Raw genomic sequence first — 20496 nt, forward strand, 5'->3', positions numbered from 1 at the left:
ACCTTCCAAAATGTGAGGATATGCTGCTGTTTTCTATTTTATATCAAAATAAACTGAATATCTTCACATTTTTGGACTGTTTGGCAGACAATACAAGCAAAGAACATAACCTTGAGCTCAGGGAAATTGAGATAGCCATTTTCCCTCCTTTTTGACATTTTAATAATAACTAGAAACATTTCTAAAGAAATTTGGAGTGTGCCTGACTCTGGCTCTGTCGCCCCCCATACATTATTAATGACACTGCTCAGCAAATCCAGTATTAATACAACAAGCTGTGTCATCATTGCCTATTTAATGGGCTCTTATTTTGAAGGGACTCTTATTTTGAAAGACTTTTGTCTTGTGTTTGTGTGTGTGTGTGTGTGCGTGCGTTCTTGTGTGGTCTTGTGTCTGTTAATCAGAAAGTTTTACAAAGTCTTTTATTTTGAAGGGACTCTTATTTTGAAAGACTTTTGTCTTGTCTGTGTGTGTGTGCTTGTGTGTCTGTCCTGTCTGTCTGTCTGTGTGTGGTGTCTGTCTGTCTATCTATTTATGTGTCTGTGTTTGTGTCTGAGAGAGAAGGATAAAATGGCCGACATTAAAAATGTAGTCTTGATAGTCATTGTTATCATACAGAGACTTCAATAGAGTTAGTCAAATGCAGGCTTGAGGTTGCCAAGCAACCAGGGTCAGCTGCAGGTCAGATTAATTAGGCACAGGTGCGCGCATGCACTCTGTGTCTCTCCCCTGAGGCCCTGTTTACACGTACACGGGTATTTTTAAAAACGGAGACATTTCCCTTCGTTTGTACCTATCTTTTACACGCAAACGGTGAATTCGCCTCTGAAAACGAATCTTTCTAAAAACTCCGGCGAGAGTGGAGATTCTGGAAAACTCCGGTTTTGCGTTTGCGTGTAAACTGAGATAAACAGAGTTTTAGGCAGCGGATACGCCAAAAGTGCGACCAATGTTTACTTGTTGCTATGACGATGCTCATGGAAGCATTATTCTGATTGGCTTGCAGAGGATTCGCCTTCTTCCTACACTGCCACCCACAGGCTTGGCGTAGTTATGACGGCGCTCGATGGCGTATTTATACGGGTTGATTTTTTTGAAAACGATGCTATGTGCACGATGTTATTTTGGAAAACGGAGGGAGGGAAATATTCGTTTCTCAACATACCCGGCTACGTGTAAACGTAGCCTGAGACACACAGAAAATCTCTAAATGAAGCCCTTCGAAGGTGGCCAAAAATGCAAAAAAACCAAAAGCCGAAATGACCATCAGCATCCTCATCTTGTGGACAATTTCCTTGCCGATTTTCAGGCAAAAATTGTATAAACTTTGGCCTCAGGTGTTAGAGAAAGAACAGGTGCTCCCTGCTCCTTTTGGAAATTTCTCCTCTCAAATTAACATGGGAGTAGATTGGGCAGTAGATGCGCGTTGCTGGCGCATCTTTGTGTCTGACCCCAAAACTATAAAAATGACAGCTTCAGCAGTGTTATCACTATGACTGCCTTGAATTTTCCTACGTTTTGAGTGGTAATCATGTCTGTAGAGTGACATTTGCGGCCTCAATCGCAGTTTACGGTCGCAGTTTACAGAGCCGCACCTTTTCTGTATATGTGCTACAAAAACTGCAGGAGGAGTAGCAAGCCAAAAAAAGAGCGTAATAATAATAATAAGCGCTGTGAATAGTATATCGTGTGTTCTTTCAGGCACACTCAATAAAAACAGTAGTTGCACTCCGGAAGTCCTCTCTAAGAAGAGCGGTGAAAAAATAAATCCCAGCATTCACAGCTTTTCACGCCAAACTTCAAGACTGACAACATCTGACAATCTTCAGCCCTGCCTGCAGGCCATGTCCCCGTCTCCTTGACTGACTCCTCTTCTTTTCTTTTCTCTTGCAGAACAGGGAGTTGGCCCGTAAGCTGGTGGAGCACGGCCACAAGGGCACGGTCCTGAGCAGGGAGGAATTTGAGGAGAAGAAAGCAGCTGCACAGGCTCCAGAGGCTGTGAAGAGCAACACTTTCTACAGCAGGAGCCAACCAATGTGAGTTAATGTAAATTCTCACCAACCCACCATGTTCACTATGATGTCCTCTGCATGACTAATACGAGAGACAAATCCACACCAGCCACCAGTCAGATGCTGGAATGTCAGGAGGCTCTGTTATACTCTGAAAATTAAATTGAGCTGTTTCATAGTCTGAATGTGGTCAGTGGATTTTGGAATCTATCAGTCAATGTGGCTTGGAGAAGAAAAGTTACTCCCCTCTCTCTGCCTCTGTATGTTAGTGTTCTGTGGTTCATTGTATTGGCTTCTCATTCAGTGTGAAAGAATAATATTTTAGATGAGTGATCCTCAATCCTTTCTTTAAGATTTGTTTACTGTGGTGGAAGCTGGAAGGTTCCCTGTGTATCAGTTTCCAAACCAGTGCGTCTATCTCAGACTTTTTTTTTTTTCAAATGATATATGACATGTGAAATGTTAATGATTTTTTTCTAAACCATTTTGTGTGATTTCTTTCAAATTTGCAAGATGTCAAAAAAAAAAAAAAAGTTCCCCAGACATGGGGTGCATAGTGAGAGGGAAAGGCCACTCTGTATGCGGTGGACTTTGATCCCCTGTTAGACTGTTGTTGAGCAAAACACCGCCTAGCAGCTTAAAGACTGCCGCCGTAGCTGATCCTGATCTCTGACCTCTCTGTGTAAGGGGGTAAGAAAAACCTGCCCCATGGGGGCTGAAGCATTGGGTTATTGTTAGGCTATGTACAGTAAATAGTACTGTGTACTCACACAGGAAAGGAACAGTGCTATGTTTTCCCCAAGCGTCTGAGTTGGCGTGTTGCTTCATGTGCCGGTAGAGTTATCACGTCATTTTAACAACTGCAGGGTAAGCAGTAGAATTATGCCATTCTGTTATTAAGTACTCTACCAGGATTGTGCATTAACATGCGTGTTTGCATGTGATTGTCCAATGCAGTGCTTTACCGAATGATAATGCACTGCGTTGCTACAAAAGTTGAGCCAGGTTCAACATTTTGGTTAAACAACCCTGTGATTTTATTACCCAAGGGCCCTCGGCATCAGCGCCTCATTAAAATGGATAAGAATGCAATTGCATACAAAGTCACTGGAAAGACGCAATTAGATGCAAATTCAAGGTGGCGCAAATGACGGTGCAAGCTGAATATGTTCAACTTTAGCAAAAAGGGTCCACTTGTATGGAAAGTTTGTGGTTAGTTTTGAGTTGGAACTGAACACACACACACACACACACACACACACACACACACACACACGTTATTCATAGTTTAGTCTATGATTAATTGAAAATCAGAAAAGCTGCTGATTCATTCTCTTTTAATTGATTCATTGACTAATCATTGACTAATTAATGACCTGATAAGTCTCACAGTATTTGATCGTCAGCACCTTTATGACAAACAACACAGTGACGGGTTGCAAGCAAAACCATCCGTCTGCAAGCAAAAGCAGCATGTAGAGGAAAATGTAAAATGCATTTTTGGCAGAGGTTCTGCTCTGCTAATCAAAGCATGACAGCTCATAAAGTCTGAATCTTTTATAGTTGTATCCGGTGCGGTAGCGGTTTGAGCAGCTCATACTGTATAATCCTTTATAATTGCATTTTACAAAAGATTGGATAAATGGGAGTAATTCATCAAGTCCATGTCCTACATGAACATGGCTTTTATTTGAACAAGGCCTGCCCATCTGTCTTAAGTCAAATAAAAATGGTTAACATAAACAAGCTGGATGACAAAACTACAAACTGGAGTCCTCTATAAACTGCCCCTCCTGAGGAAAGTGATCACACAGATATTGTTCTCATTCTTGATAAAGCCATGTGGTTGTGGTATCTCCTTTGATGACAAGCCAGAACAGACTCCAAATAAGCCATTCACCACACGCACACACACAAAAAAGAAAGCCCCACACACACACTCTGGGTTTTGGATCCAAACATTTACCTGCTAGGTGTTGAATTTGATTGAACTCTCAGATGCTTATCCAAACGTGCAGATGTCTCGCCGCTGCCTCCCCCAACCCCCCTCCTCCAAACGTCTGTGAACATCAGTGACACTGGTGAAATGGGAGCCTCCACACCTGCAGTTACAGTGATATTAGGCCACAAAGCCTTTCATCTTGTCCCAACAGGATCCAGGGAAATGTTGTACGGGAACATTGGGATGTTATATACACAGTAGTCTGTTCCGTCTCCAAGAACTACATCCATGTAGGGACTACTTCAAAGGCGTGATCCTAAAATATGCTTGTAAGGAATACAGGAACAGAAACTCCACATTGACAACATCCAGTCAGATTAATTTTTAAAGGTGTAGTCCATGGAAAATCTGTCTTCTGAGTATGAAATACTCGCCCCGTGTAGGTTTGAAAGTTGTCTCTAAAAAGTTTGGATTCAGAAGAGTTAAAACCCAAAGTCAGCAAAGTAGATGATCTGTTTTTTCTCTTGCTGCTTTGGATCGGAGATTTTACAAAAGGAAATGTTGGCTTCTGTTGTTAGATGTTAGAATAAAGTAGTTTCTGTGGAAGTTTTAATGCTGTCTGTGTTTTTAAGGTTTTTCTGTGACTCTGGGCCACTATTGGAATCTAATTTAATCTAATTTGTTACCTGAAAAACTCACAGATATGATAGTTAACTATCACCCATGATAAAGAAAAGCGAATCCTCAAATAGAAATGGAAAATGTTTGGACTGGAAAAAGTGAATTGATGGTTGATTAGCAGTTAACCAATTTCAGTTCTAATCTCAGAGCCACCTTTGAGGCATGCATGAGTTTAACATTTAAAAGTCCAGTGTATAAGATTTAGGTGTCTCTATTAACAGAATATGGCAAAAATGAAATATAATATTCAGAACTGTGTTTTCATTAGTGTATTATCACCTGATAATAAGAATTGTTATGTTTTTGTTACCTTAGAATGAGCCTTTTATATCAACAGATGCGTGTGGGTCCTCTTACATGGAGTCTGCCATGTTGGACAGCTATGTTTCTACATAAGCCCAGAAGGGACAAACCAAACACTGGCTTTAGAAAAGGTGTTACATGTTTTTCTTCCATGTGGGGTTCACTGTAGTTTCTCTTTGTTCACTTGGAAAGGGGTTCACAATCTGCAACTACACTGCTAGATGTCATTCAATCCCACATGCTGCTCCTTTAATTTTTATATCTAGATAGATAGATAGATAGATAGATAGATAGATAGATAGATAGAAATACAGATGGAAGCTGAAAGTTCCTTTAAAATCACACCACAGACATTACAAAGCCACATTCAGTTTAGGAGTATAAAACCAATGTAACTTTGTCTTAACTAGGAACATGTGTTTAATAAATGTCAACACCACAAGTGCAAAAGAGTTGTTTCCATTTGGCCTTCTTCATATTGAATCTGACAGGAACTGTATACAAAAAAAAAAAAACATTACTTTGAAACAATGAGAAGTGATATTTTGTGCCAGTTTTAAAACACTTGTTGCTTTCTATCTGCCCAGGTCATTTGAATGGTTTCTTGTTTGGAAAACTAAAGCACCTGCACAAGAAACTAAAGACAGACTAAATGAAATATTTGGTTCAAATGCATAATAGTCTCAAAATAGCCCCTTCTGGCTCACTCCGCTATGTAATTCTTGCCATTATCAATTACAGAGTACCTTGTCTTTCATCAGCGCTCTGCAGTAGACAGATAAAATTGCTCCGTTAATAATCGGACATTGCTGGGAGAAACATCACTCACAGCAGTTTTACAGTCTGTTGTTTTGAGCTGGCCGGACCTCAGCTAGTGGTTTTTGAATCCTCTCCAAGGTAAGCAGTGGGGTTATGTTATTTTAAAAGGAAAACACTTAATATTGAACGTGATCCTATTCTAGCTAAATGATAGCTCTTAACAAATTAATGTAATTTTTTCTAATTAAATCTAACCCATAAATAATCGTCTGATACATCTGCTACAGTACCTTTCAGATTTTCTCACACTCTTGCCATTGTGTGACCTGAGAGTGAAGTGTGGTTAAAGTATTTTTACCACATTTCACCTGTTGTTTGGATTATCTCTGGATGCCAACCACCTGTAGGCGACTATAAACCGACTTTTTTTTATTTTTTTGTATATTAGGTTTGAACTAATTAACAGTTTTGGACATTTGACAACTTGCAAAAGACCTTGAAAGGACAAAAAAAAAACAAAAAAAGCCCCAAACTACCCAGGATGTTTCCGTCAAAAGTCACAAATTCGAGCTGTGCACCCCTCTCTGTCTGTATGCAGATTGCTCTTTCCTCTGTGGTTTTTCTGATTGGACTTCCACCAAACTGACCCCCTGACCTCCTGTTGTGGTCACATTGTGTAAACACGAGCCCCAGGATGCGATGTACCACCTGTAAAATGGCGAAGCACAATCAGTACAGTGTTGTGGAGCAGCTGTACGGTAAACAAACTAACAAAAGTCTGTCCAAGTTAAAAAAAGAGTGATGTTTGGATTTGCATTCATTTGTGCTTTCATTTAACAAATGCTAATCTTCTTTTCAAAGACTTCCCTAAAGACTTTTGCACCTGCATATTTATCCACTCATGCCATGCTGTTTTGGGAATGCCTTTTACCTTCCCTGTAGGCCATAACCTGTCTCCCAAGGCATTTCTTTTTTCACTGTTCTGTCACTGCTCTGTGTTTTTTTCCCTTCCTTTCTCTTCTTTTCAACCTCCCTGTGCTCTCTTGGAGACCTTTAGTGCCTGCAGGTGTATAAATAGAGCTGTTTTCAATTAAGGGCTAACCTCGCCTGTAGCGTGCATCTGATCAATGAATGCCCCTGCACCTGTGGTAATAAAATACCAAGGGAGTGGAGATAGCGCCGTGAATGCTAATCAGATGTTGGCCTGTTGTTGCCCTGTCTCATTTTTAAGGACAACACGCTCCTCCTGACAGCTTCGCTGTGAAAGGGGGGGCTTTGCCAGCACATCACAAAAAGACCAAACAAAAGACCTGGTGCTCTCATCAGACATAAGTGAAATTCAATACGTGATTGAAAAAGGAAACTTGAATGAATGGGACGCTTAGTCAGTTGTGTGGTTGTTTGGTTAGGGGGAAGCTGAGTGGGTAGTCAGAATCAACAAGTAGTTACAAAAGAAGGTGAAGTACTTATCAGTTCTCTATCTTCTTATATAACTATCAGAAATGTAGTTAGGCAATGAGTTAGGCAAGTTAGGCAAGGAAAAGTCATTCTGATTCTTTGAAAAAGCTTTTATTTTTTAAATTGTTTAAACCAGGACCTAAATTCATCTGGTAACAGCCAGAAATAATTTGCATCTGACTAGTGGATATCATACGTTAATTTTTTTTTTTACATTTTGTTAACATTTGTGTGTTTGAGTAGCAAGTTAACAGTTAAGGGTTGTAGGCTAGCTCACTTAAGCTCATATCAGTACTTCACGACCACTTGAACTTCTCAACCTGTCAGATGTTGGAAATTGTGCTCTGTTCTATGCAAACTGAATACACAGATATTAGAAGTTGCGTTTTATCTCACACAAGAACAACATTTGATATAAAGTCAGAGACAAACAAGAGGAGCAGGGGAGCACTGCTGAGAAGACGTGAGGCCTCAGTTTCCTCTCTGCTCCGGCTCTGGCTCGAGCCCAGAAGTCCATGTCAGCATATGTCCTGACCTCGCGTGCTCACGGCAGCCCTGCGAGGTTTCCATCAGGCTCCCCGCGATCTCCCCACAGTCCAAACCACAGCCATGCTCATTGTCCATTGTGCTGCTGCGTTTTTACAGTCTGCCTCAAGAATTCTCTACTCTCTAACTCTCTACTCTATATTAAAAGTGAGCTATCACTCGCTGTGCCAAGTAAAACCAGTGCCACGAACACGCACAGTGAATACATTTCACTGCGGATCCAACCTCCAGATGCTTAGCGAAAATAAGATTGTGGATGTGACTGACATGAGAAGCCTCACAAAGCTGATCCCAAGCTCATTTTTAGCCAACCAAACCCCCGCCACTCTCCACGACTGCTACTCTGGTGAGGGCCCTCGAGCGACGAGGTTTTGCCGTTTCTATTACATGTGCTGTCAAGCCAATTGCCTTCCTTGCACTTTGTGATTTTGGACGGGTGTGTAACTTTGGAGCTCTCCCCTGCAAGCTCTGTCCAGAGACACATATCCTGCCAGGCTTAAGTTTGCCACCACATCCCACCGCGCAGCACATAAATCAACATATACACAGTTTAGGACCAGCTGGTACAGCAGATAATAAATAACAAGCTGTCATTTGACCTGGATGTTTCCCCATTTTCAAAGTCATTCCATATATCATATTTATGATTTGACTAATGAAACATCTGCCTCCACCCAAAAAATAGTATGACTTGTTTTGACAAAATAATCCTAACTCAAGGTCTACTCAATAGCTGTTTCTGGAGCTTTCAAGCACATCTCACTCAGTAAGATTTTTCTAAAGATCCTTAAATGTGGTCTGATGGATCCAATAGCATTATCGTTACAATGTCTGCTCTGTGTATCTACACATGCATTTCTCCTTCTTGAAGATAAGATGATCTGATGATAAGCTATTGGCATATTACATATTGCACATCAATAAAAAGTGTAGATTGAATTTATGTCAAACTTAAATTCTTAACCTTTAAATCTGCTGACTCTTCTTACTGATATATTCATGGAAAACACAGATTTCCCAAGCGACTTGCAAGGCTAGATATGAATAACTGGTATCAACGTTCTAATTCAGTAATATTCATATTAATAGTAGTTCAACAATAATATAAAGTGTGTGCAACATTCTTGATATCTTTTCTAAAGTGAGACTATTTCACGTCATACTTTAAATAAATGTTATTTCACAATATTTTACAGTGTTAAATTAACAATGTGACAAATTGGCTTAGAGGTACAGATAAAAAAGCAGAAAAGTTGTGGTTTAAAAGTTCCATTTATTCATTTTAATAAGTTAGTTGAATCACCAAAAAACAAGGATTTTGGTCAGCTTGACATCTGTTTTCTAAATCAATGCTGAACCTTTAGTAAACCCAGAAGGCGAGACCATCTCCTTTTATATTTTGGCAAATTGAGCATTTTCCTTTGTGTATACAGTCGTGTTTGATTTTGGCCTGCTATCACGTTACTCTTGGAATTAACCATCATTATTACAGCAAATATAGTCTGCTGTGATATTTTGTGAAAATATATAGCTGCTACCTAAATGTAAACTCCTGCAAAAAAGAGTTCATTAAAGAGCGGATTGGATTTTTAACAACAATGTTTTAGTTACGATCCATTAAAATGTGGTCGAAACACTATTTGTTATAACCCGGCTAACATTCCACTCCTCTTACAATGTGCGGCGAGGTCTAAGGAAAGCCTAAATGATACATACACTTCTGGCCAGCATGTCATCTTTAGATCCAGCTGGTCTTGTGGTCATTTCCTTTTCTTTACCTAGTGACTGTCTCACCCTCTGGATATTTTCACTTTGACCTCTCACATGCTGCACCCTTGGATTCAATTGGGGTTTGATGTTTGATCATATTTGATAGAAGCCACCTTGCATTTACTGACACACAGTATACTACAGCCTAGTGCCCATGATGTAGGGGAGGAAGTGGTTTCCACATATAGCTCTTCCCATCAGGCTACCAGGCTGAACTGTCTGTATCTTCTCCTTTGTACTTATAAATGCTGTTGATGGAAGATATGCATGATGAATTAAGTGGCCTGCAAGCCTCTCCCTGAGGCAAAATCTGTAGAACAAGTTTACTTTAATTATTGCCACCTTGTTTTAATTGAATTTGGAGAGTAAGCATGACTAAGTAGTTTTGGTCGATGAAGCTGAGTTCCAACTCATTCACTTCATTCGTTCTTTTTCCATAATTTTTATCAGGGTTGCGAGGCGCTGGGGCCAAACCCAGCTGACGTTGGGTGAAAAGCATAGTACACCCTGGACAGATCAGCCAGTTCATCACAGGGCTGACACTTAGAGACAAACAATCATTCATGTTCACATTCACGCCTACAGGCAATATAGAGAAGTGGTTATCACTGTCGCCTCTGGGTGCAAACCTGCCAGCTGGCTGGGTCCTTTCTGTGCCTGGGGAGTTTGTGGCTTTCTATGTGGAGTTTCCATGTTCTTCCTGTGTCTCTCCTTGGGTACTCTGGTTTCCTCCCACAGTCCAAAGACACGCTGGAGTTCCAACTCAGCAGTATACAACCAGAAATATGAAATGTAAGATTTCTGTTGCTAAAGGCATTCTTCGCTAATCAGCAGAAAAATGACTTGAAAAATATTTTCAAATGATTTCATATGTGTTGATTTGCATTACATTGTAAGCTAATAAACTGTTGAGGAAGAAACCACACTGTTAACATGTGCAAGACAGACAGACATTCAGAGATGAGAGCTTGTTCTCTCAAGTAGCAATCCAAAACTTTGAAGTTTCTTGTGCCTCTATCCAAATCCACACATCAGATTTCACTTCAAAACATGAATCTTCTCTTTCTGTTTGGACAACAGCATCCAGGAGTACTGCATGTTCCCTACAATGGAATACATCAAAAACATGAACTACTCAGGCAGGCAATGCACAATGTGCAACTTCCCCAACCCCCAAAAGGTGGCCACAATACACAAAAAAAGCTCAGGTAGAATATCATACATAGCACATGTGTAACTGATACATTCAGCTCATTGTAATCAGAGGTGACAGAGGATTTTAGAAAAAGCCCAAAATAAAGTAAATTGTCATGCTGTGTGGAATTTCCCTTGACGTCCACCAGCCCAAAATAATATTTTCCATAAGATTCATTTTCCCAAGCACTCTGAGGAAAAATATTCTGGTACAGTATGTGTTGTTTCTTAAGAAATCACTGTATTATTGAAAGTTCCCATCTGCCATAGAGTCGAAAGCTGCGAGCTAATGAAAGCTTTAATCTGCTAGTATGTCTCGAGTATAAAAGAAGAAATTATTTCAAAGCATGACATCTGTTACCCGTCATGAAAAGAAAATCTCTCAGAAAACACCATTTGTCCAGTTGCTGAATATTTATTTGTAAAACGAATGCTACAAATTAAGAAGGAATGCTAGCCCCCATTCCTCAAAGAACTTTTTAATGAGATGCCATTAATTATGCTGGGAATTATTTGCTGTTGTAGTTTTTTGCATGTGTGAAAGAGGACACAAGCTGATACAGATCAAATTTGTTTGGCAAGGGTGATGAAATTGCACAAAAGGTGGGGCTCTGAGCAATGCGCTACGCTATATTGAATTTCTTAACCATTCCATGCAGTAAGTATAGTTCCTCCTTTAAGCTGTGCAAACAGATAACGAAATTGTGCTTGAGTCGAAGAAAAGAGATGACTCATTGTTGTAGGTCAATGACTCTTAAGGTCTTTAGGTTAACACAAATTCAAAAGTGACAGATGTGAATATAGTCAGTAAATACATGAACAGCAAGCACCTGGAAAACAGTGAAACTAAGAAAAGGGTTGGACAATATGTTAAAATTCTTAGTCCACCAGCCCAATAACCAGCTATTGATATATGAGCATGTGCGTCTGTGTGTGTGCATGTGTGTGTGTGTGTGTGTGTGTGTGTGTGTGTGTGTGTCTCCGTCCAGTTTCCAATTTCAAAGAAATGGGCAATCATTCAGAAACTGCATTTTAGTTCAGTCAATTAGTTAATAAAAGAAAACTCTGAACCTGCTATGCTACACTTTACCCTCCACCTTGATAGTTATGCATGAACATTTTTCCCCAACTGACTGTTTTCTAAAAATAAAATTAAGTTACTTGTTTTGGGCACAATAACAAGATTTTCCTGTGACTTTAGTACATCATGTACCTGTTTGATCAGCCTTTATCCTCCAGATAATGTAAATTTTACTGAGAATAAATAGTTTAAAACATCAGTTTAGGACGCTCACAGTCCAGGAAGAAGGCCCCTGGGTTTTGGTATGGCAGAGTACATTTCACTGTCATGCTATGTTTATACATGTGTAAACACACTTGGAGGATTTTTGCTGTGCAATAACAGCTGGTTACCCCCAACTGAGGTGGACAAAGTGTAACATAAACTCTAAGTTTCTAACACAGTGAACAGGAGTTTCTCGACAACCAAGAGGCACATTGATGAATTATTAATTCAGTTTTTGATTGTGTGACATTTTCATACCATTTTAGATACATTTGAATAGTTATTACTCTTGCTTTAGGGTTGCTATGTTAATGCTTTGGTAATATGTTTTATAGTATTATAGTATTTATATATTTTTAAGGGATTCAGTTCCAAACAGTAATTTCATATGTCACTTTTCATATGAATGAATCTAACAACTTGTCATTCCAAAGTGAGAAAAAATAGTTTGTTTGCAAGTTTTTAAAAAAAGACATTTTCATGGTTTAAAAAAGAAACCAACATTGTTACAGTTGAGATTTGGAGTGAATTGTGGCCTCTGCTTTTTAAGTCTCATATTTTGTATGACTAACCTCCTCCATTTAGACCAACTTGAGCCCACTCATTTATTTGAACGGAGTCAGTCTGGCAATTTTAGATCTTGAAAACCAGAGCAAAGAAAGCTAGTAAGTATCCAAAAAGCAGATACGCTGACACTCATGGAGCTTTAGATTTATATTGTTTTGTAGTGTTTCCCACTTTTAACTGGCACAGCAGCACATATAATTTGTAAAAGTGATTTCATCTGTAGGACAAACGTCCTTTTTTCAACAAGCCAGATGATGACTGTTCACATCCCCTCCTTGCTTCTTTTCTACTAATTCCAGGGCCCACCTGCCTTGACCACAATCCAAAAACAAGACACTTAAAACACATGGCTTGATCACAGTTAGCTTAATACCTAGTCATTAGCCACTAATAACCGTCATTTAATAGTGAAATTCTTGTTATCCCTCCTAAATGAGGCTTGATAAGAAATTTGTTAATTGACGGGAAACTCAAACTTGCAGCGGTCCATATGTTTTGCTGAAGTATTATTCACTCTCCGTGACTCTGTGTGTTGCTTTAGCTACTGGATGGGGTAACCCCAGTCACTTGCCTCCTCAACACCTGTGTTTACTTTGGGGCCTCGGCCCCCATGACCCAGCAGCAATCCTTCACTCACTCATAAGATGGAGTGAGGTTCCAGCCTCCAAATATGTGCTGTCTGTGCACTTTTACCACTGTGTGATTCCTCTAAGACTTTCATTATGGGGCACGGGCCAAACTACTAGTATAAATTACAATCCTTTTCCAAATTCTAGTAAATTTAAACATTCAGATCCTGTTCTCTTTTACTGTAAGCTAGGCTAAGAGCAGAAATTGGCTTTGGCATTTGCCCGTGCTTGTTGTGGCTGTTGAGGCTTTTTAAAGTGCTTTGGGAATGGAAAGTGGATTTGAGGAGCCATTAATGTAGAATATAACTGAACCTGTCTTCTCTTTGGCCAGTGAAGCAGACACAACTGGATTCAGCAGTTCTGAATATACTCAGCAGTAACATAAAGATGAAAGAAGCAAATTCATAACTAAAGGATTGCTGGTTCAAATCCACAAGCGCTGCTAGGAAGTTTGAGATTATTACTTCCTCTTACAACTTCCGTCAAAGGCTAAGCATTGAAGCTCAATAGTATTTTGTTACAGAGCAAATGTGTCCACATAGCAAGTCTCAAAAACTGACCGGATTCATAATCTTCACTTTTTCTTTGATATGAAATTGCTGATTAACAACATTTTATTTTATTTATATGAAGTTGTATAGTTTTGAAAGTAAAGTATCAAAATGAGTATTAATTTGGGACTGAAACAAAGAACTTCAGCACAACATCATATAATTGCCAATGATACCCAGCACTACTGGTTTGTTAGTCAACGTGTTCTTGAGCAAGGCACTGCTCATTAAATCTTACTTCCACTACCTCAGTTGATCCCACATCCATAGTTTTAGGTAGCCCCACAGTAAAAAGTTGGTGTAATATCTAAATGAGCCCACTTTTGAATAGAGCAGGCGTTGTCCAGAGAATTCACAGCAAGTGAGTGGGCGTCTTGATGATGGTGCACTAAATGTAGCTTCTTCATATTCTTTTCTGCTTGCCTGTATACTGCTTTCTACTCTTTTGTTGGTATTGTGAATACATTCAAATTGATATTGATGCAGAAAACATGTTTCCTTGTAGTCGAGTCCTCCTCTTCTTGCACGCTCTACCCAGGTGCCACCCAGTCCACCGTTGTGTGCTGGATGTGTAAAAAGGCAACTCTGGACTTGACTTGTAAGAAAAAGTCAAAATCTTGGTGATTTAAATTATAATAAAGTCATTGTTAATATAGTTTAGCCCTGGGTTCTGGTTAAAATATTTGAAGAGAAAAAAGTGTAAATGCATGGACATGGCACAAGCACAAATCATCAAATATTCGATGTAGATCAGATAGCTACAGTCAATATGGTCTTTTCTATGTGTTTTCCACTGCACTGTATCTTTGATTTAATGTATGTCCTTTCTACATTTTTCCCCTGCCTTTCTTCTTCTGTATTCTTAACCACAACTGAGAGGCTACCAATGACCTGTTTACTGCCTTTAGGATGTTAACTCAGTGCGGATCTGATGAATGTTTTGCACAGTCAATTCTGGATGCATGCCAGAGTTCTGTTGCTCGTACTGCAGTGTTAACTGTTCAAATATTAGTGCCAATGTTGTTTCAGGTGTGGATACATTAGTGTGTGCCAGAACCATGTTTCCATGGAAACAGGCCAGCCAAAGTGTAAAAGGCTGCCACAGTGTCATAAAAAGTCATTAAACTCTAATATGATTAATAATTCTCTGCATACTGATGTTAGCAAAAGCAGCCATGAAATTCCAACATTTTTGTAGTTTTCAAATTTCTTTCAGGGTACAAACATTGACTTATCAACAATATTTATGATCATTTCTGTTAAGAAATGGTATTTGGAGTATTTGGGAGTGTCATGGGAGCTTGGCAGCTCTGGTGAGGTGCTCTGCACTGACGTATTAAATGCTGGCTTGAGCCTACTACATGACTTTGGTTATGTGTCATGCTCTTGTCTGATCTTGCATATTCACTAATTAATTAAACATATATGTGAAAAATGTAATGTAATTATTTTTATTAATTTATTAATACATTTTAATTAGGCTGTGTTCATGTGCTCACATGGAAGTCATGATTTCTTTGCATGAGACATGCAAAGGTGTTAGGAACAATATCTTTCCTCTATAGCGTCAAAGTACATTAAAAAATTTAAACATTAGTTCATTTTTAATGTTAGAGCAGAGATGGTGTAGAGCACCCTAAAGCTACAGTATATTCAAGTGTGAAAGGCTTCCATAAAGAACCTTTAAGGCTTCATGTGACTCTTTTTTTTTCAGGTTAAGAGAAACATTTCAAACCGTTTGAGTGTTGTCTTTTCCAGGACACTGGCAAGTGCAGGAAAAGAACTCAAAGATAACTTCCTGAAAGCCCTGGCAGAGCGAGAGGAGGCCAACCGCAGTGGGAAAATGACTGTGAGTACATTATTACAGCACTCCAATTGCTACGTAATGGGATTCCCCTCAAATATTTCTGCAATTCCATTAGGATGGGAACAAAATCCATACTGTGTTAAGTTGACTGGAAATGCCTCACTGTATCTCCCCCAATGACATGAGAGTGAGCCGCTCGTATCCATAAAACACTGTTAATCAAATTTAGACTACCTTTGTAGTGTGCTTTTCAGATTGAACCACCAAGATAATTTCTAAAGGGGAAATTGTGAGGAGCCGGGATACAAGCCTGAAAGGATAATACCAATCTAAGATTCACTTATGACTCAGTATTCCAATTATTGCTATTTATTTAAAGGTCCAATATGCAGGATTTAGGGGGCTTTGTTTACAGAATAAGGCAACAACTTAATATTATATGCATAACTATGTTTTTTTTATCCCCTGAAAATAATAATTCTTATGTTGTTGTTACCTTGGAATGAACTACTTATATCTATAGATGTCCCCCATGTTGACCTACCATGCTTCTATAGTAGCCCAGAATGGGCAAACAAAACACTAGCTCTTGATAGGGCCTTTTCCATCTTTTTTCCATGTGTTTTGCAGCCACCGTAGTTTCTACTTCATGCTAGGAAGGAGATGGTAAGGCGCTGGGGTTGCAAACAGTAAATACGCAATTACACCAATAGGTGTCACTAAATCCTACACACTGGTCCTTTAACCTTGCACAACAACACCTTGAATTTTCACAAGACAAAATGTGTGTTTAGTGTTGCTAAAAACATAAGCCTGAATGTCAAAATGGCTTAAAAATGAAAATGTTATGGTAATTGAGTACTAGCACTTGTTATTCTTTATAACCCAAGGAACGTAAGGCATAAATAGTTATATTACTGATTTAAGTGTTTGATTGACTTAATTAACATAAATTGTTCTTGAAATTATAAATATAAATCATTTAACTAAATGAAAAAACGATGTACATTGGTGCTCATGGTAGCACAGTATCAGCCGGATATTTTTTGTTCATGTCTACACACACTATGTTCCAGAGTTGCCAAGTAGTTCCCTGGCTGAGTGCTGAGTGATAAGGACTACCTTGACCATCTCTCTGGCAGGGAGTTTACTGAAGTTATCTAAAAGCTTTGCAGTTGTGAAGTGGCAGGGATGTATGAAATTTGGCTCTGGATGCTGTTGGGCTGTCTTAGTTGTCACGTCTCTTTAATGTTGCCTGGAAGATGGGAATTTGACTGATTGCATTTGCTTTGTAGACTATAGGAGAAGTCTTGATTGAGTTTCTAATGGGAGTTACAGTGAGAAAATAGGGTCGCAGGGCCATTACGGCATATCTGCTCTTTGTTTTTCTTTGCTTTTTTTTCGACCAGAAAATGGTCATAAAATGCTTTCTTTGGTTTGGGAGTGAGTTGCTGCCCTAAGCGAGCGAGTTAAATTATCTTTAGGCCGTGTTCAAGAGTAAGTGTAAGCTGGAGCATGGGATCAAAAGGCATATTGGTTTTGGCACTTAACTCGCAATTTGCCAATCTATCTGTGCTCTAACCGTATGTGGTAATATGGTAATAAACTGGAATAAGCAGCCAAAATCATATTCTTTACAAAATGAAGTAAGAGAGGAGCTCAGACATCTGGTGGTACCTTGGAGTACAACTGATGCTACGTCATTGAGGTGGTTTGGGCAATTAAGTGAGCCCTACAGTGAGGGGTTCATGATTCATGGACAAAGCCTACATGCTTAATTAACCTTTTTTGTGTACTATTTTGGGGATTGTACTTGCTCATGTAGCATTGTTCTGCAGGGAGTGTTAGTGTTGATAGACTTCAAATGATTCACTTATGAGATGCCAGTGTACAAAAATAGACTTTTGTTTGACCTCTTCCTACCTGCCCCTGTGGGCTTTGCAATTATGCGATCACATGAAGTGCATGGAGGGGAGTAGACGTAGTAACAGCAGAAGTTTTCCCACTGGATGTTCACTGTGTAAACAGTACGAAGCAATAAACCCCCACTTCTTTCTTTCGGCCCTTCATAACTTTGCAGGGTGATAACTACAGCTTTTTCTTCTCAAAGAAATCTCCAGTGAAAAATTAAGCAATTTAAAATATCTCTTCCTGTATACAGAAAGGAGAGCCAGAATAAAAACAAGCAAAATATCATGTTGTGTATCACCAACGTTGTTTTGCTGACATTATATTTTCCCACCTCTTCTTACTTTTCAAAGCTTCCTTTGCTGAAAAATCTGATCAGGAAGATGTTTATTTTCCTTTGAGCACCGCTCCGTTTAAAATTGAACCCACATTTGTGCGCTTAATACCTCTGGTCTTTGAAACTGTTTAAGTAACAGGTAATCTTTATACAGTTTGACAAGGCTTGACCTCATTGGTATATTTACATTAGACAGATGTATTCCAGACAACATTTGCACATGTGTGGACATACAGTAAAACATATGTTGTACCTTGTTTTATATATACTTTACATTCATATTTTACTGTCAGTATTTTTTTAATATTTGCTGGTATTCATTGATCCATGTGGTCTTTATAAATATGTTCAGTCTGTATTTTCTTACTGACATCTGCTAAAAATCGCTAACAATTATGCAGTATGAAGAAGTTGGATGTGGTTTGGATTTCCTCCCTCTGCTCTTTGTTGCACCTAAAATCCTCTTCATGAAAGTTTCAAATTACCCACGTTAATCTTTGATAAGGTTCAATAATAAGACCACCCAGTGTCGTAAGGTATCTTTCACACTGTTCAGCGTGGGCTTTCTAAGAGGCTTTTGAAACACATGACTCAAGCTCCGATCTGCCATGCTCCTCAAACCTGAGGATCAGTCCCACTAACACATTCCAGGTCCTCATATCTGCTTGTTCTTACTGCACTCTAATGCAAAGCAATCCTTCTCCTACACATGTTTTTCACTCTATCCAGATTTTTTTTTTTTTTATGTTTGCACATTATTGTTATTTTAGGCATTTAAGTCATTCTATTGTGCATACTTATATGGCCTGCCAGCTAAAGAAAGTTGATTGATTTGTTACATTTTTACTGTCCTTATTGTAAACTTAACCAGCATGTATTGGCACTGTCTCAAGTATCAGCTACTTAATTTATCATAAAGGCTTTCATCATCATTGTGAAGAACTGTTAGGACACAGAAAATCATCCATTTCAGGTGCACAATGGACGTGGAAAAGAAAACACTTAAAGCTGAGTTATTGGCTATCCTTTATATAGATGACATATTCATTGTCATCTTCAGTCTCATTCATCAGAGAGGTCACTCTTTTGTTCTCCATTCATGTCACGCTCAGCCTTTCAAGTCAGGTTGAAATTACACCTGTCAGATAATACACTTGTTAGGCTATTCTGTCTCTTCAGTCCAGGTCCACATAGCAGAAAGACTGATAGCAGACAACCCAAAGGGTGTTGCATTCAGCTTGTCAACTTTGTGACCAAGAAAAAAATTTAAATTATATATTATATTAAACAGCTGTCTCTGAAAGGACTCCATATGTCCTGAAAATGTGGAATTATAATTAGGAATCATCAAAGCTCAAAAAATAAAACCTATAAATCTTCTAATAGGAAACTTGACTATTGATAAACAGAGCTCATCTTCACCCAGTTTCCTCCCCTAGAGGCAAGAAAATACTAAGAATGGAATGCTATTTTAAATTCATAATAGTGATTCTGATACATTTCTAATAGTTTTCCTATTAGCACTGGTCTATAGAAAGAGCCCTCCACTATCTTGCTGATCAGCTGAACTTGTAAAGCTTTCAGGGCCTTGCTTTCATTGTGTTTTTACTTCTCTGGCCCTGTTACGAAAGCTGCTTCACTGCCAAAAGTCACACACAAACAAAAGCTGCACCTGGGCAGCTTTGGCTTTATTTGCACTGGGTAAGAAGTTAAGTTTTTTATCAAATCCAGGTCACACCTGCATAGGATGCCTGAGGGTGTCCATTGTTAAGAGGTTCACATCTGAAACTGAAGGTGTGCTGCCACCACCCACCCTGCTCCCTGTTTGTTTTCAGCTGTTTGTTGAGAGGCTCTGATGGTATCAATGTGAAATTGCAACATCCAAAAGTAATGTTAAGCTAATGAACAGATAAAGGCAGTTATTCATGAAGCAGTGAGACTAATCTACTGAAACTTGTTAAGTTCTTTGTTATTATTCATCAGCCAGAAGTGATATGCACACACAGATCCTATGGCATACTACTGAAATAAATAAATAAAATAGATAGATCAGATCTGCATTACAATACAGATGACCAATTACCATGGGATACATGTGCCAATTTTTTAAAACTTTTCTTTAAACTACAGTAGTTCAGAAAATAGTGTAGTTTAAAATTTGCATGGCCTTGATGGGTGCTGCTATGATGACATCATATTCTCTATAGAAAATTATAGCTTCTATACAATTTGTTACAGACTTTGTGGTCATGCTCTGCAATGCAATGGAATTAAAAATTGGGGGTAATAACATCTAGATTTCACCTTAAACTTTATTCTATGTTTGAATTTAATGGGCTTGATAATAATTTGTCTGAAACATGTTGTCCCAATAGAGTAAAGACCATGGCCAAATCTTGATTTTTTATATTATTTAAAAATGTGTCCTATCACCAAACCACATTCCTTTAACAAAATTCTGAACTATATTAGATTTAATATATGCAATTCCATGAATAAAATGTGTTTTTTCAGAGTGCACTACAAAGAAATTACATGACAGATGTGATGATTGATGATCATGATGTATTCCACCTTCATCAAACATTGTTTAATTACTTTTATTTAGATACAAATGATTTTTCAAATGTCTAAAGAACACAATGAACCCTGAAAGTAAATATTCACTGCCCTTTAAGAAGCTAATAAATATGTTTATTATTTTATCAGTAAAGCCATCAGTCACTCAGTAACAAGAGGCAACTTCA

General features: G+C 38.7%; 1 protein-coding gene across 1 annotated transcript in view; it reads left to right on the top strand.

Annotated features, from left to right (window-relative positions):
• Positions 1 to 20496, top strand: part of cfap299 (cilia and flagella associated protein 299) — a 68498-nt gene that overhangs the window by 2314 nt on the left and 45688 nt on the right. Inside the window, exons 2-3 of the mRNA XM_019272413.2 lie at positions 1894 to 2036; positions 15456 to 15546. Of these exons, the coding sequence (XP_019127958.1) occupies positions 1894 to 2036; positions 15456 to 15546 (234 nt within the window). The remainder of the gene's footprint in view (positions 1 to 1893; positions 2037 to 15455; positions 15547 to 20496) is intronic.

Source organism: Larimichthys crocea, chromosome III (genome assembly GCF_000972845.2).
Source record: "Larimichthys crocea isolate SSNF chromosome III, L_crocea_2.0, whole genome shotgun sequence".
Taxonomy (NCBI): Eukaryota; Metazoa; Chordata; class Actinopteri; family Sciaenidae; genus Larimichthys; species Larimichthys crocea.